General features: G+C 48.9%; 1 protein-coding gene across 1 annotated transcript; it reads right to left on the bottom strand.

Annotated features, from left to right (window-relative positions):
* Window positions 1–1,123: 1,123 nt before the first annotated feature.
* NEUROD1 (neuronal differentiation 1) lies at window positions 1,124–2,354 on the bottom strand. Its single transcript, XM_063399807.1, has one exon. The coding sequence runs from the start codon at window positions 2,352–2,354 to the stop codon at window positions 1,257–1,259; it is 1,098 nt and encodes a 365-aa protein (XP_063255877.1). The 3' UTR covers window positions 1,124–1,256.
* Between the last annotated feature and the right edge of the window lie 15,861 nt (window positions 2,355–18,215).

The raw sequence follows: 18,215 nt of genomic DNA, 5'->3' as shown, positions 1-18,215 counted from the left end.
TTTTTTCTAAAATCCCAGTGTGCATTACACCATAATATACAGGATTACAAACAAAATTACAGTACAGATTGATTCCAGTTGAACCAGCGTTACATTTCAAACAGCACTTATTCTGGACTGCATTGTACATGCAATAGCTATTGTTCTAATTACGGATTAAATGGTTTGAATTTGTTTCAAGCTACCGTACTAATCGACTACAATAGGTATATAGCCCGACTTTAACAACCTGATTAGATTTCGGTTCAGATTTATAAGATGAGCATATGACAACCACGGATTGTGTGAACATGTATAAAATCATGCATTTATAGCGCCTGGAAACATTAACATCTTCAAGTTCTCTTAAAAAGAAAAAGAAAAAAAAAGACAAAAAAAAAATCCAACAAACCAAAACCACGGAATGCCAAGGGGTTCAAAGACTAAAAAGAAACAGTGCAAATTGTATGTGATAGTCAAGCAGCTTTCGATTTAAAAAGGGTGTTGGCATTTGCTTATAATCTTTATATACAAGTTTGTGCAAGTAATGTGTTGAAATGATATGTTTTAATAGAAAATAAGTCTATCGTTCTTATATCTTCTCAAGACCTAGGGGATCTGGTTCTTATTGTACGGGGGAAAGGAAAAAGAAATAAAGAAAAAAGAAAAAAAAATGAAAAAAGATACTTGCATGGGAAAGAAATTGCCCGGATTGTGCATTTTTTTTCTTCTTCTTCATCTATTTGAAAAGGAAAGAAGTGCTAAGGCAACATAACTTTTCTAAGCACTTTTCTGCTGGTTTAAATTAGTTAAATCATTTTGTATAAATTAGATATAATTCTACCTTTCCAATATGTATAAAAATTGATGAAGCTGCATGGTTTAAAATAGGAAATTCACGTTATAAAAAGTCATTAAAAATTCTGTACAAAATCACAACAAAATAATTCAGCATGGGAAAGGTAACAAGTAGTAAAACGTTGGTTGAAAAATATAGATTTCATATATATTTTGTAATTGGCCCATCGCTAGTTTAAAAATTGCATAGATCCTAATTATTGCTTGTGATTTTGTTATCCCGATCAGGTGATTGACGCGATCCCAGTGCCCCTACCCCAATTTACAGCGTCGCTCCGAGGAGCGGAAGCGAGGCCCGCGGGTGAGCGGGGGGACGCGGCGGCCCCGCGGCGGCGGCGGGACCCGCCGGGCCGGCCCCTGTAAACAAGGCGGTGGCGGGCGGCGGGCGCGGCTGCCCGGCCCTCGCTGGGCGCGGGGGCTCAGTCGTGGAAGATGGCGTTGAGCTGGGCGCTGAGGACGCGCTCGTGGTGCGGGTGGCCCTCGTAGGGCGCCAGCCCGTCCACCGGGATCTCGCAGCGGGAGGCGGCGGGCGGGAAGATGGCGGCGTGGGCGGGCGCGGCGGCCAGCGCGGCGGCGGCGGCGGGGTAGTGCATGGAGAAGGCGTAGCTCTTGTCGAAGTCGGCGGCCGGCTCGTGCTTGAAGGAGAAGTTGCCGTTCACGCTGAGGGGCGGGCTGAGCGGCCCGTCGAAGGCGGGGCTGGCGCCCTCCGCCAGCCCGCTCTCGAAGAAGGGCTCCAGCGCGGCGCCGTAGGCGTGCGGCGGCTTGAGGTGGAAGAGGTGGGAGCTGTCCATGGTGCCGTAGGGCGGGCTGGGCAAGCCCGGAGACTGGTAGGGGTAGGGGTGCGCCGGGAAGGGCGCGCCCGCCGCCGCCGCCACGTGCGGCGGCACCTCCTGGCTCTGCTCGGGCAGGAAAGTCCGCGGGTTGAGCTGCAGGCAGCCGGCCACCAAGTTGGTGGTGGGCTGCGACAGGCCCTTGCAGAGGGTCTGCACGAAGGACACCAGGTCCGGGCTCTTGCCCGAGCGGAGGATCTCGGAGAGCGCCCAAATGTAGTTCTTGGCCAGGCGCAGGGTCTCGATCTTGGAGAGCTTCTGCGTCTTGGAGTAGCAGGGCACCACCTTGCGCAGGTTGTCCAGGGCCGCGTTCAGCCCGTGCATGCGGTTGCGCTCCCGGGCATTGGCCTTCATGCGCCGCAGCTTGAACCGCTCCATGCGAGCCTTGGTCATCTTCTTCTTCTTGGGGCCCCGCCTCTTGGGCTTCTGGTCGTCGTCTTCCTCCTCCTCCTCTTCCTCCTCCTCTTCGTCCAAGTCGTCCTCCTCGTCCTCTTCCTCTCCGTTCCGCAGCGAGTCCTCCTCGGCCTCGGCGTGCAGACCCTCCAGGTCCTCCTCCTTCTTGTCTACCTCGTGCTCCTCGTCCTGGGAGCTGAGGCACTCGTCCGTCCAGCTCGGGGGGCCCTGCGGCTGGGGCTCGCCCATCAGCCCGCTCTCGCTGTACGACTTCGTCATGGTGAGCCTCTGCATCGCGGAGGAGACAGAAAAGAGACGTGTCAGCACCCTGAGCAGCGCCCGTGGCCCCGCGGGGAGAAGCTGCCAGCGCTTCGCTCCCCGGACCCGCCGCCCCCTCCCGAGGGAAGCCCTGGATTCCCCACCGTGCCAGGGCAAACTTTTAATTGTCTCCGCGTTTCTGCCTTGTAATTAAATTGACATATGTTCAAATACCATTATGTAACTCGCCGATATTAGCGGAGAATATAAGCAGATTATGCAGGAGGCAGCCCGGGCGGCACGACGCAAGTGGACCAAGCGTGGGTTGTTTTGTTTTGCTTCGAAAAAATCCTCAAACATTTTTACCGAATAGGGGAAGGGGGAAGGCGGACACAGGCACACACAGGGCACCTGCAGGGAGGATGGCGCCTGTGACGCCCGTCCCCGCCGCTCTCCGCGGCTCCCCCTTGCCGCCTCCTTGCGTGGGGCTTGTGCCGCCCCAGGGCGCCGAGCGCCGGCTCCCCGCTCCCGCCTTCGTCCAGGGGAGTGTCACCGGCGGCGGGGCTCCGCGGCCTCTGCCGTGGTAACAGGTGCGGGATTGGCCTCAGCTTCCCGTCTCCGTCGGCCCCTCTGTTGCAAACGGGGATCGGTTCTCCCGCCTCCCGCGGGGACCTTTCGTGTGGGGTTGCGATCACCCCCGGTGTCATCGGGCACACCGGGCAGAAACAATGCCGCACGCCCGCCGAGGGCAGCCTGCGCTGGGACCGCGGACGAAAGGGAGCCGAAAGTTCCGAGGTGCATCGGTGGAAGCACATTACCATATGTAATATGCGTCTGTGTAAACGGACGCACATATACAGATTTATATGTGCGTATGGAGCATATACACATTTACATATATATACGTACACACATATGCATGCGTGCGTACATGGATGGATACAGGTGCGCCCGCACACACCAGCAAGAACCACCGCGAGTGACAATAAAACCTGAAGCCGGTCCGGCAGAGGCAGATCCCGTCCGCCCCGACCTCGCAGGGTCCTCTCCCTCCCCAGCAGCCGCCGCGAACCCTTTTCCCGCGGGGGTAAGACGCGGTTTCCCGTTACCTCCGTCGCTCAGCCTCTCGCGCGCGGTGACGGTCTCATAACCCCGGCACAGCTCTCCGTGCGAGGGCGCCGCGTGTGTGCGTGGTGGTTTATTTTCCCGAGGTTGCCCGGCGCCGGGCTCCCCCCGTTATATAGCGGGACGGAGGATGCGCGCCGGGGGGCCGGCACCGGGACCCGGGCAGCGCGCGGCCGCCGCGCCCCGCGCGCCTGCGCCCCGCCCCGCGCCCCGCCCCGCCCGGTGGCACGCGCCATATGGCCGCCCACGTCAGGCGCGCGGCGCCCCCCCCACGTGACGCCCCTTATTTGTATGCGGCCGCGCGCCCGCCCGCGGAGCCGCCACGCCCGCGCTGACCCGCGGGCCGCGCCATCTGTCACCGCGGCCACCGCGCCACCGCGCCGCTCCGCGCCCGCCGCCACCGCGGCCACCGCCGCATTGTTCCCATTGTTCCGGGGTGCGCCCGCCGAGGGTCCCCGCCAACCCCCCTACGGCTCCTAACGCGCGCCTCCGACCCCCGGAGACTCCCTGTCCCAGTCCCCGCCGCTCTCTGCCGCCACAGACCCCCTCCGCTTTTCCCGGTTTTCTCCGGTGCTGGGGAAAACGGACGTCCGGGGGCTGTTGTGGCACACGCACACACACGCACCTCCCGGTCTGTCCAAACACCTGCAGTAAACGCCGGCTAGCTTTTCCCGGTGTTCGGTGGGAATAGTGCCGGTTAACGGGAAGCTTGGAAGAAAGACACCGAGTGGGGTGGCTTTAGAGTCTTTAAAAGCCTCGGCGGAGTTCGCAAACGCCGCCAAACCTTAGGGACCCGTTTTAATGAGGGAGATAGCCCCCTCGCATGATAGCTGTGCACGCATTATGCGCATATTTATTCAATAAAAATAAAATTATTTTCGCCTTTGGAGGCTTTAAATGCGAAACAAGTCATTCCGCCCAGAGGAGATGGATTTGGAAGATATTTTTCCAGGTCGGGTTATTTCTAAAATGTTTCTCTCCTATTGGTGACCTACATAGCCCGGGGCCGGCGGGGCAGCAGGAGGGGACTCCGGGGATGTTCTCCTCCTCGGTAATCAAATACACAGGGCAAGCGGCTGCTTTTTGTTATTTCAGAGCTGCCCGGTTCTCTGTGGGAAGCGAGAGCCAGCAGCGCGGGGTGTGCCACCCGGTCCGGCGAGTGGGGCTGGAGCGGGGCATTCCCGGGCCACCGGCGGCCGCTGGGCCGCGCCTCCCGCCGGGCCGGCAGCCCCTCGAGAGAGTGGCCCCGTTAACGGGAGCTGCGGGGGCAGCCGCCCTGCTGGAACGGACGCGTTTGCGGGCGGTGAGGTTCGAACAGGTTTGGAGAGCGCAGGAGAGAGATGAGTGTGTTCCAGCCCTGTCTCGTATGCTGGAAAACGTTCCTTTGAATGGGACTGTCTGAGAATACACCCGGGAATGCGGGGTGCTGGGGAAACACTGGGAAAAAATATTAGAAGGAGGGCACTGGCAGAAAACTGGATCTGGGGGAGCGGTGAGAACTTCGGGGTGTTCGTGTGCTTCTGAGTGTGATCAACACGGTCATGTTCCCTGGGAGCAAAATAAAATCAACACGTTGTCGATTGACAGGTAACTAGCGAGATAAGTAAAGAAGGGAGCAGTCGGACGGAGGGCTTAAGCCCGCCGAGCCGGCTCGTTCCGTCCCGGTGGGTGACAGGCGAGGGTACACGCGTGGCCGTGGGGGAGCGGGGCTGACAGGTCCGAGGCACTGCTCCGTGCCCGTCGGGCCGGGGGCGAGCGCTGCGCTGCGGGGGCACCGGGGCTCTCTGCCGCTCTGCCTTCATCCTTCCCGCTCTTCCCGCTGTTGCGGCTCCGCTTCTCCCGATCTCCCGGGCAGCCGGCTCTGCCTCCCCTACCCGGGCCGTCCCCTGGCTCAGCGGCTCCAGTTTCCCACCTTCCCTGCTTCTCCTCGTCCCCCAGCCGCTTGATTTTATCGCTCCAAGCGTGTCTTTTTTTTTTTTTTTTTTTTTTTTATTTTTTTTTTTTTTCCTCCCTGACCTACAGACTCCTCCTTCTCCATCTGGCTTCTAATTCGGCTCCTGTTTATCTTTCCTCCCGAATCCTTTCATTTTATTTTCTATCTCTAGTCTTTTAAAATTATTTTAAAATTTTTTCCTTTTGTCTTTCCTTTTCTCCTTTTTTCTTTCCTCCCCCCCACTTTCTTTTGCTTTTCTTTTGCTTTTCTTTTGCTTTTCTTTTGCTTTTCTTTTGCTTTTCTTTTGCTTTTCTTTTTTCCTTTCTGCCCTCGCTCCCTGGCTCCCTTCCCGCCCCCCTGCCCTCCCCTCCTCCCGCTGCGCGGCACGCGAACCGCACGCGTCCCAACAAAGCTCCGGCCGGCCCGGCCGCCCCCGCCCCCGCCTCAGCTGCCGCCCCCCGGCCCGGCCCGGCCCGCTCCCGGCAGGAGGCGGTCCCGGGGCCGCCTGGGGCCCGCTGCGGCGGCGGCCAGCGCGGCCCCTCCGCGGCTCTCCGCTGCGGCTGAGCCCTGTCCCAGCCGGGCGGGAGGGGGGGGTGCTGCGGGGGGAGCAGCGCTGTGGAAACGCCTTACAGTTGTCCGGAGCGCGAAATCCGCTCCCGATGAAATCTCTTGGGTTTGCGGCATTATCTTAATTAAGATAATTGATTCATATTGCACCTGCGAGAGTGCGGGGAAAAGATGCCTCCCCAAATAGCTCGGAGCTATTGGAGAGAGGAAGCCGCGCTTATAATTGAGCGAGTGATTTACTGCCCGCGCTGCTCGGGCTCTCTCCTTTCGCTGCCAGGTTTCCCGTTCTCTGCCTCTCCAGAGAGGCACCCACAAAAAACACGAAGGTTAGCCTGAATTAAAAAAAAAAAAAAAAAAAAAAAAAAAAAAAAAAAAAAAAAGCGAGAAGGGAAAAAGTCTCTCCCCGCTGTCGCTGTCCCTCCGTCCCACCCCAGCGCATGGCACCGCTGGGCCGGAGCCGCCGCGGGCGCGGGGCTCGGGCTCGGGCAGGGCCGGCTCGGGTTTGCCCGCGGTGTTGCCCCGCTCGCCTATTTCCAAACTGTGGGGCGAGGGGAGGGCAGCCCCACCGCCCGGGTCACCCCGAGCTGCGAGCAGCCTGTCCCGGCTGCCGTGGCTCGGGAATCACCGCGGGGAGCACCGCCTTGAAGAGCCGCTCCGGTACCGGTTCGGTGCGGGCTGGGACCGCTCCGCACTTCGCAGCGTCTCTCTGGGATACAGTGTACATCTGGGCTCGAGAATTGGTAGGGCTGATTAAGGTGCCTTTTCTGGTCTTTTCCCCATTAAAACTCAGTGTATTAATTTTATTGAGCCTTTCCCCGCTAGATAAATGCTGTTGTTATTTTAATTCTATAAATGTAAACTTCTATTTAGTTAATGGAAAATACATCACCACCAAGGTTTAATTATCAGCTTTTTAAATTACTCTTTTAGTCAAGTGCACACAATTATGAAATCACAATAGATTTAAAATATAATTCAAACTGATTAAAAAAAAGCAAATCAGAGAAGTACGTACCATTAAAGCAAATGTCTAAATTGTATTGGTAGGCTGGCTACCGACTGAGCTGCAGTTTAAACAGCGTCAGCAGTCTTTGCTATCGGTGTCAAACCACCTCTGTTATTAGGAAAAAGGTTTCTTATCAGAAGGGATTTAGATGCTGTTGTAACTGCAAAATCTAATTATTTTTGATCCAGGCATTTACCCCCAGAGTCCCACCTTGTTTAAATAAAGTGTTTTCTTTCCTCTTGAACAAATGCATTTCCATTTGAATTAAATATTGATAATTTGACCTTTTAGTTCCTTTAACTAATCAAAAGGAAAAAAAAATACTAATGTAGATCCTACTGCCTTGCCCTAGTGGGTCTTTCCGCTTGAATAGGCACTGAGATTAAATGAGTCAAACTTCCTCTTTCATTGCACTCTCTTTGCACTAATTGCTTATGCAAAAATGCAGATTTGTATTAATTAGTAACTCCACTGATTAGTTCGGTGGTATTTTCACGTAATAAATCATGCTGCAGACACGATTTTTGGCACATCCCCAGTAGTGGCTCAGGATGCAATAAGTTTTCCATATTAAATAAAATCTTAGCCTAAATCTACCTTTTCGTTGCAGGTACACTGTGTACCACCTGCTGTACGCACCTGCTACGGGAAATTACCTTCTGTCCCTGGCAAGCCTCTTTCCTTGGTAATGCACTCCTCTTCACAGGGTGTAGACTTTAAAATGGGACACATGAATCACAGCATCAAAGAAGGAGAGAAATCTGATGTTATTTTTAACCCTTTCAAAGGAATAATGCTCATTTTTAAGGGGTTGAAAGATACATGTATCTATGTAAGACACATCAATGTAGATTTTTTTCTTCTCTTTCCTATGGCAAGCCATATTCTCTCCTTTTACAGCACCATTCACTGTGTGCCCAAATTATCAAACCCAAACCCATTTTTATTTTGTACATTTCTTTCTCTTTCCTTGAGCTGCAGAGGCCAAACTTCAACAAGCATCACACTTGTTAAGTGGAGCTCACATCTCAGTTGGACACAGAGGCCTCAGCAGCAACAAGACTCCACAGCATCTCTAATGGTATCTACACAGTACCAAACCCAGCCCTGCTTGCTTTTATCACAAAAGGTCTATAAAAATCTCCCTAGATCACACATAGCATCCAGCAGCTGAGATCTACCTGTGAAAAACCTTTCCCAATTCTTTCTAAAGCCATCCTAGGTATTACCTTTCTCCTGGTTACCTCAGAGTGAGTGGCTGATACGTCACACCACGTCCTCAAGCAAGGCAGCACAAGGTACTGGTATATTTACCACAACAAATAATGTCAATTGGTGCAGTGCTTGTTAAAAAGAATACAGGGCTCCAAAGGAATATAAAAGATGATGACACTGGTGTCATTTCCAAACAGGTGATACTTTCAAGGGCAGATCCTGACCAGTCTTTGCCTCTTCTCTGCTAAAACTCTCCCTCACAAACGCAGGACTGTTGCCACAAACACACTTGTGGATCTGGCCTTTGGCCTCTGTCTAAGCAGTGCAATGGGGTGGAAGAGCATCAAACACAGGTGCTAGCAGATTATCCAAAGCTTTGCTGAGATTAAAATCTTGTCTCAATATGAGTTATTGCATATTCTCTAAATAGAAATCTCCTTAGTGGTGGCTTTAAAAGGTCTGCTTTTGTTTTCCTCAGAGAGAAAATAGCTGTTGAACCCCAGGCTGTGCACATAAAGGCTTATGTGTTTGTTCCCTATGGCCATCCAATCTGAACATTTTACCAACATTTTGCACTTCCTAGCAAAGCTATTGCTTCTGTGAGTGTTCCTTTATAGGAGAAAGTTAAAGCCAAAACGCTCTTAAAGGGTTATACACAAAAATGGTCCTGATTAATCTCAGAACATGGTTACTTGCTTAAGCAATATCCTGAGAACAAAACAAGAAAGGTTAAATCAATGGTCCACAGGGATGGAAAAAGAGATTCAAATAATCATTAAATCTTATTACGTAATGCAGCTTTGTTTTTACCTCGTGGAGTGAGTTCACACCTGGATCTGTGCTTTAAGTGCTCCACAGTGAGCAGGGCATGATGGAGAATCATTTCCCATCCCAGTACAGCACAACCTCTACAGCTGTAGAACAGAAGTAGGCAACTGAAACTCTTGCTAAGCATTTTAAGTGTATACAAGGTTATTCCTAGTTATACACATCACCACATTTTAAGGGATTGCCTTCCTCTGCCATTCCTGTCCCCGCTCCCTTTTTATCCCCGTGATTATCACTGTTAGCGCACAACATTGTGTCAAATGCCTGAGAGTGTGTGTCATGTGTGACTGCTTTTCAGAGATGCTCCTGGGGCATTAACTATCCCAGCTATGAGTGTGATTATCCCAAAACTACACTGGCCTTATGTGATCCTTCTCTGTTTCTTGAGGAGGTATCTCAACCTCTGATCCACAAAGGACAGGATAAGCATTAGATAGCTCATTTTGTTTGACCTCTTTCACTTAAAAGATTCACATAAAAGATGCTATTTGTCATCCAAAAAAGGCATTTTTGTTCTTATATCACTTCCTTCAGAGTGCAGTTTTATTGCACTCCATTGGCTGGGGACAATCTTAAAATTCACCTGCAGGAGGTGTGGATGTATTAAGGCCCTAGGGCTGAAACCTAGCACAACTTAGACATAAATAAACTGCCATCATGTTCCAAGGACTTTCAAAGGCAAATGTCCATGAGGATCAAAAATATGTCCAAACCTCAAAACATTTTATTGTAAGTTCTTGTGCAAAACTAACTTTCTGTGATCTTTCAGTAGGAAAGATGCAAGCCTTGTTGAGGTGCTCAGGGTCAGAGAACTGATGGCTGTGACTCTAAGCGATGGTGGGAGCAGCATGATGGACAAACTTGAAAAAAAGCAGTAGAGGGAGAATGATCTCCACACTGTAGCCAGTCAGGCACTCTTTGGAGAAAGGCTGTAGTGGAGTCGTGGAATGAGCAGCCAGTGATGCAAAAGTTAAGGATGTTCGGGCTGGAGCAATCCTGCAGAGAGACATCCCTAATGCTGAGCTGTAGTCCAAAGTTCCAGGTGAGAGTATTTCTGAGGTGCTGGGACTGAAGCTGTGTGCCACAATGCACACTCACTTCTCTCCTGTACTAGGTAGATCTTTCCTACTAATTTGTGATGACTCCTGCCCAGGAAAACATTTCTCTTTGCTACTCATTGTCTGAGCCCAGAGAAAAGTATGTCTTGAAAACCTGTACCTCTCTCATCTGGCTTAGTCCTTCTGTCAGAGTTTTTTTCCTCAGTGCTGAACCTTTGCTTGTTTTATGTGGATTCCCAAGAGAGGAGGAACATGCCTGTAAATCACTGTTTTCTCTACAACTGAGCTCCAGTTACATGCCACTATGATAATATAAATATTTACTCATTTTGTCCCTCTTCACCCTTGCAAGTGGATAAGAGCATCTGGCCCTTTGTTAGTAGTCTATTGTCGGTTTGCTAGGGCATCCAGTTGTTTATGTTCACTTGAACAAGAGCACATAAATAACCCTGCTCTCCACTGCTATGCAGAGTGGGGTCACTGTTGAAAGGAGGTGTTAAACCTCTCCTTCCAACAGGAGTGGAGAATTCTCACCTGGTCATTCTTCAGGTGGCTGGCAGGTCTGGAGCTGACAATTTCACATGTGAAGCAGTGGAGAAGAAATCTATGATTTTTGCATTTCTGTACATCTCAGTCTTCATGCTGTGGCATTTACAGAATCTTTTTGGCAACACAAAAGACCTCAAAACCAATGGCAGAACAATGGAGAATGACATCTAGCATTTTTAAAACTGACTTTTAAAAAGCACTGGTGGAAGCAGAAATACAGTGTATAACGTTAAGATGTGTGGCACAGGACTTCATGCATCAACCATCAGAAGCTTGCTTCTGACAACCTTAATGCTAACATTTATTTGATAAAAAGATTTAGCATTTTCTATTAATCCTTTTTACAAAGGATTGAAATTGTTAAATAGACTTTATGCTAAAGGCAACTTAAGCAAGACTTTGCTTTGTTTTGTTTCCAGCTAAGTGCAAGAGAACATATCTTCATTTCTCTGCATTGAGATGCAAATTAGAGATAATATTCCTGACCATTATGGTGAGATAGTTTACAAGAGACTGAAAACAAGCCTTAGTGACATACAGACTTTAGAATATTAAAGGAAGCAAAAAATGATTGATCAGATATTTTGCTTCATACAGGCAACAGAGGAGAAGGGGAGCACCTGCAGGAAGTTCATTTGTGTGTATTACTGCCGTGGTGGAGAGATGGATGGCGATGGGGGCAGTGCTGTGCAGATGAGTGGGAGGAGCGGGGGAGGACGTGGAACAAGGTAACTTAGAGCCATTTCTGTGCTCATTTGCCTCCTGCATTCCCAATCAACTTCCAAAATAAATTAGAGAAGATGAAGAATGTCTCCAGCTTATACCAGCTGCCAGTTGCCTTGCACAATGAAAATGTGCAGAGGTACTGCTGTGCTCCGTGACCTGCAGGGGCCACGGAAGCTCACAGCAGATACTGGTGTATCCTCAGCAGAGACAGCCCCTCTGCTTGTCCTCCAGGACCGTGCCGTGGTCACACAGCAGCAGGGTTCTGCCTGTGGGCGCTCCATCCTACTCTGGAATTGCAGTAATGTCTCAGCACAAATTTCTTTTTCTCCACCGCTGTCCTCAGTCCAGCTCAGCACACACATAATTGAAGATGGCACAGAGGGGTTGCTATAAAATCAGAAATAAAGTGAGGATAATGACAGTGACCCTCTTCTCCTTTGCAAAAATTGCCTGGGTTTTGTGGCAGAGAAGATGGAGATGACCTTTTATTGTGTACTCAGTAGAGCAAATATTTACTAAACAATGAAAATAAGAAAGCTACCTCTCCTCCTAAAAAATCCCAAACAAACAAACAAACAAAACAAAACAACAAACCTGTCTTCACATTTGCATTTATTTGAAAAAAATATCTTTTTCACATATTCTAGGCATGAAGCAGTAATGCTGTATGTGCTCCATTTATTTCCATATAAGTAAATTCATATATATGTATATATGTATGTACCAAAGTATTACAAAGCATGGTACAAATTATACAATTCATATGCAGAAAAAACAATTATCTGCCGCTAGATTGTGTAATTCTGTTCAATAAGTTGGCAGAAATAAATACCTATATTGGCATTTCACCTTCTCAACCCTGTCCAAGGTTCGGGGCCACGGTGCCCACCAGAAGATGGCACTGAAGAACCTGTCCCACAGACAGAGCCGAGAAGGCAGAACAGCCACACTCACAACCCGGGGCTGTGGTGGTGAACACAAAATAATTCACAAGGTGTCTCTCCTCGGTAATATTTGCTTTCAGGACGGACTAAAGACTTGGGGTTTTTTCATTTTGTTCTTAACCACGATGAAGGAGAGGCTAAGAGGCAACCACCCGCAGTACCTGGTGAATGCCATCGGGGTTTGCCTAGAGAAACACACTGTTGTTTTCTCAAGTCCTCTTATCAAACTACAACTCTGATAAGCTTTCACATACAAGATCTTATGAGCAAAAAGGGATTTTATCCTATAGTTATTATTTATAACACCTGTTTGAATGAACAATCAAGTTATTTTGAATAGAGCTATAATTCTGGCTGAAAAAAGGCACTTTAGCATCTTCATGTGGAAACACTTTTTTTTCAAATTTTAATAAAAATGCGAAGTATTTTCTAGTGACATGAACATTTCCACTTTTAAAATACTTATCTGGTATATGCTAAATATTTCTTTGGCTTATTGAAGATTTCAGTAACTTTATACACCTGTCTTAAAATTAAAAAAAAGGATGCCTTCAGATAGGTTTCTACTATTGAGTGACAGATGAAGGGATGTAAATCTTTCAGATTTAGCAGCAGAGACGTGACAGAAAATTAGCCATATACAATATTTTTTGGGAAAAGTCTAGTTACTTAAGAAAATGTAGAAATTACAAGATGGAAACTTGCTCACATCTCTTTCTCTCCACTAGCGGTTACTTCTCATGAAGATTGATGAAAATGTCTTCAACATGATCTAAATGGCACTTATGCCTCAGGGTTCACTTCATGTCTTTTGATGCGTCCCTGATCAGGCTTTGTTTTGGGAGGTGTGATGGTATAGGACCATTAACCGTTACCAGTAAGTGCTAATGTTAATTACATTAAGCACAATCCTCCAGTTGGTCCATCTGTTACTCATTTTTTATGTGCTACCTCTTATTGTTTGGGGTTTTCTCTGTGCTCCAGGAAGAGATCTTCTCGTTTTCTTCCCGGCTTTATTTAAAAGAAGTTAATTTATGTATGCCTCGATGAAATACTTAAAGATATTTCAAATCTAGCTTTCATTTTCGAGTCATTTTTTAAAACATTATTTTTGCATGGGGTTTTAGTATTTAGTTATGGTGTTGTACCTGAATATTCAGCTTAGTAAACCACTTCGGCATCCTGTATTTTATATAGTGTGCATCTTGAAAATGATCAGTCCCGTATTTTTGGATGAATTTGGGCTGTTTCCCTCACATTTCAACATCACAGTTTGTTTCTTTGCTATCATTGTGTGCAAATTGCATAGGTTTCTGTTTCCCTCGCTGTATTTCTCCTTATTTTTGGGGCAATTCTAAATTGAAATTTGTATTTTCGGCATTTTTCACCTGCTGCTTTACTCTGGTGGCACGCAGCGATGCCACTGGCTGAAGGCGCAGGGACAGGGACAGGCTGCTGATCTCCAGCTCTCGGCCCGCAGCGCTTCGTGCGCGCAGCTAATTACTGCAGAGTCAGAAACAGACACAAAGCGGTCACGTTAGGATTTGAATAATCGCAGAGGGTTTGAACTGGGGCTCCCGGCTGCTCCAGCCGCCTCCCGGGAGAGATCCGGGGCCGGCGGGCGCGGAGCCGGGAGAGGGACGGGAGAGGAACCCGGAGAGGGACGGGAGACGGACGGGAGAGGGACGGGAGAGGGACGGGAGAGGAGCCGGGAGAGAGACAGGAGAGGAGCCGGGAGAAGGACGGGCGAGGAGCCGGGACAGGGACAGGCGAGGAGCCGGGAGAGAGACGGGAGATGAACCGGCAGAGGGACGAGAGAGAAGGCAGGGCAGGGACCGGCAAGGAACCGGAGCAGGGACGGGCAAGGAGCCGGGAGAGGGTCGAGAGAGGAGCCGGGAGAGGGACCGGAGAGGAGCCGGGCAGGAACGGGAGAGGAGCCGGGACAGGGAGAGACAAGGAGCCGGGAAAGGGACGGGAGAGAAGCCGGGGTAGAGACGGGAGAGGAGCCGGGGTAGGGACGGGAGAGGAGCCGGGGCCGCAGCGGGCGCGCAGCTCCCCCTCCCGGGCAGGGGCCCCGCCGCCCCGGGGGAGGCTCCTCGGCCGCCCCCCTTCACCTTCGGGTCTCTGAGCCCTTCCCTGACAGCCAGCTCACTGCTTCACGGCTGGACAACCTTACAGAAAATCCGAATAATTTGGTTTGGGATGGTTTTAACCTGGAAATCCGAGCACGGAGAGAATTGGAAAACTCAAGTTTGGGGCAGGGGGCTCTTTTCCTTCCCACGTTCTTTCTCCGAGTTAAGTTAAAGTGGCCCTGAGAGCCACTTTATTCATAAACTTTGAGGTTTCATAAAACAAAAGGAGGGTTTGATGGTAAGATTCAGTGTAGGATCTGGGGAAACAAGCGTTGCAGCAGTAGGATTTCTGCTGGATTTGCAAAGCCATGGGATTGATGTAGCCCTGTGTGAATGTCTGGTCGAACTCAGAGCAGCCCTAGCTGTTCGGGCACCCGTAGGCTGACAGTTAACACTCAGTTTAGGTTTTGGAAAATGTATTTTGGAGACATCTTACCGCTTATATGTAAGGTAAGGGGAAAGTAGGTCTGGGAACATGCAGTAGTCCCATTCAAACTACCTGAGCAACAGGGCCGTTCAGGAAAATTTCTGGAAAATCAGACCTCAGCAGCAGTTTCCTGTGGTGACTTGAGATGTCCTCCCAAAGTCACACAGGCAAATGACTGAATACCTTTATTCATAATTTCCACCTAAGTCTTGTGTTCCCTCATCCAGGCTTACAGTCACAGATAAGGGGATATGAAATACTGACAGGCACATTTCTCTCTCCAATCTGTAGGATACTCTGAGGCAAATTCAGGGCTATGTTTGAATGTTGTATTTCTATTTTGCAAGAAAAAAGAAAAAATGTCTATTTTTGGTGATCTTGAGCTTTCTAGAAGTCCAAGAGTAAGCATAGCACAAGGAGTTAGGGCAGTAAGGTTCACTAATTGATCGCTCCTGCAATGTTTGGCAAAGTTGCATGAGATCATTGGGGACTGACTTCATGAATCTGGTGCTTTATTCTTATTTTTCGGGTAGGAGTAGTGTTGCTCTGCTTTTGTGAAGGCTTTAGGGGAGTATGAGAAAACTAGGACTGCAGGATCAGGTTAATGTATTCTTGCAAGGTCTCTTCGGAGAGGAGAAAGACCTGGTAAAAAAATGAAGGTTTCTCCTCAAGTTTTGGATAGATCTCCTGGAAGTTAGGGTCAAGATTTGGTTTTGGGTAGCCATAAAAATAAATGCTAAGCTGAAGTTGGGAGAGGTTCATGTGATATTTTAAATTTTGGAGTCACTTTGGCAATTTTGTCTTATCTATTTAAGGACTCTAGTTACACAGAGAGCAGTACTATGCATTTCAAAGTGCACACAGGGCTAGTACTGATAGGTGTGACACACTTCAAAGCAGCCATGAGTTCCTGGGGTTTGGTAAGGGCTGGTGTTGAGGTTTGAAATTCTGCAGAAGCAAGTTAAGATTTGCAGGTTCAGGCTTCCAGCAGGTTATTAGATGGCGCCTGTTGCAGTCAGCTTGGAATCTGTAATTGTGGATTTAAAGGGTTTAATCTTTCGGGCAGCAGGTGGTGCTTGGTGCGCGGTGCCGGCGGTGGCCGTTGGCCGGCTTGCTGGGACAGCGCGTGCGGCCGCCCGTGCCACTGAGGCCTCCCAGCAGGACAGCTGATGGGATTACAGGTGCTTGTGTTTGTGCACATCACCAAGAAAACCGGCCTTCACTGGAGGAGGGAACGTGTGTGTGCGTGCATTTGAAGCAAATCGTGGTCAGGATGGTTGTGATAAGGAATATCAGAAGTTAAGGAGAGAGGACTCTTCCCTCTGCCTCACGCAGTCAGGAGCTGCTGACACATCCGTGCCTGAACCTGTCTCTGAAAAACAGGAGGGGAACCCACATCCAGAAAGCACACACACACACAAATCAGCATGTGATAGTGATTTCCAGGCTGCTGTGGACACCCCAAGAAAAGGGCTGAGTACAGTGGTTTCCAGCTAGTCTTGCTCAGCCACAGTATTTTGAGATGGGAGTTTGCCCTCAGTGCTCTCCTCTCCATTCTCCTTTCCATTGCCATGAGCTATGATAATGTTTTCAGACTTGCACAAGAGACTTGGGAGATTATATCCCTCTTCAGAAGGTGATATAAATAATCAGAAGGACAGGGATGTCCTCCTGTGGCACCCAGAGCAATCCCCAGGCCAGCACTGGCTGGGAAGCCATGGTAACATGATGCTCTGCCTTCTCCCACTCTGCCAAGTAAGAGACACTCAGCAGGGGAGCATGCAGTACTGGCACTGGCATGAAGAGCAGTGTGAAGCTGCAGCCAGGCAAGACAAATTAGGAAATGAAAATAATGAAAAAATAGACAGTGCTTTACTGTCAAAATGTGCCATGGAAATAGATGGGTTGTGAGAGTTTCTTTGTTTTAGCTGGAAGTGCCACGTCTGAAGATTTTAGTTTTGGATCAGAAAAGCTAGCTCAAAGGCCTAGAAGGATTTTTCTTCAGTTTGTCTGGGAAGTCTGTAAAGGCACTTTGGGTAAATGCTAGCAGTAAGGGACTGAGAATCTAACAATGCTTGGGAACAAATAAAGGCATCAGTCATATTTTTTGCTTACTATACCCTGGAAAATAAAAGCAGTGGTGTCACAGGTACACAGCCCCTGGCAGTTGTTAAGGCAGAGGCAGTACCTCTCTGTTGGAGCCACTGGCCATGCTCCAGCTCCCTGATCCAGAGCTGTGAGGGAACATCCTGACACAGCAGCGTGTGGCCAGAGGATGTGACGCTCGACAAGCAGGTGCATCCCAGCTTTCTCATACCAGAAAGGAGTTACAGCTACAGGCTGTATCTCTGAGGCACCTATAATAACATAACACTCTCAGAAAAGAGAAAGATTTTCTCTGAAGCAGCCTCCACTGGCAGTTGCCATGTGCTGAGTCTGTCCCTGTAACACGGAGCAGATCCCCACCCGTGCTGAAAGCAGTGACTGCTGCACACATTGCAGCACGTGGCAGCAGCTGGGTACATAGGGGTGTGCTTGTGCCTGTGTAGTTAACAAGCACAAAACCATTTAAATTGTTGAGAAGTTTTAAATCTAAATTTCTAGGTAAATTATTCCCTTGTTAATTGGAAATATATTTTATTTTCTGAAAATACCATTATTACCCTGGCAGAACAGAATGGGTCTGGGCACTTGGAAGAAATCTTACAGGTTTCTTTGACACAGAAAATTTTCAAAATTGACTTCCAGAAATTTTCAAAATTAAACTGTTCTCATTTAGATGCCAGCAAGCTGTTTTTTAAAAAAACATTTGCCCCTGCAATTCCTGTATTGGATATTTTCCCGATACGTGGTGTTTTCAATGCTGACACTTGGTGGTGCTGCAGTTAACAGGTTCGTGTTTTTCTGATGATGTTTTCTGCTGGGACTGGTTTACTCCTCCATTTGCTGACACGCTTGAGCCGCCGTCGAGCTCCCAAAGAAAAAAAACCTTTATTCACATTCCTGAGGAACTTACACCCATTTTTCAGCAATTCTTAAGTTAATAATAACTGGAATAACAACAACAACAGCAGCACAACTGCCCTTATGGTGCAGTTTCCTTTCAAAATGCGTAAGCATCATTCAAGTGAAGAAGTGCAAATACAGGCAAGGTCCAGTAATTATAAGTGTCAGTAATTATAAGCACCAATACAGAGGGGAAGCTCCTAAAAGGACCTGCAGAGATGGTGGAGTCCATCCTCTTCATGAGGGAGCAAGTATAGCTGGAGCTCTGCCCAGCTTTCTGTGGAATACTAGTGTAGGCTTTATGGGAACACCTCAAATGCTTTGATGTGTTTTACATGCACGTTTCCACTCGGGACCCTTGTCTGAGTAAAGAAGGAGGAG

Source organism: Prinia subflava, chromosome 6 (genome assembly GCF_021018805.1).
Source record: "Prinia subflava isolate CZ2003 ecotype Zambia chromosome 6, Cam_Psub_1.2, whole genome shotgun sequence".
NCBI lineage: Eukaryota > Metazoa > Chordata > Aves > Passeriformes > Cisticolidae > Prinia > Prinia subflava.
The sequence above is the reverse complement of the archived record's forward strand: the minus strand, read 5'-3'. Positions and strand labels throughout refer to the sequence as shown.

Coding starts and splice junctions, on each gene's coding strand:
- NEUROD1 (XM_063399807.1), bottom strand. CDS start 2,354: ATGCAGAGGCTCACCATGACGAAGTCGTACAGCGAGAGCGGGCTGATG.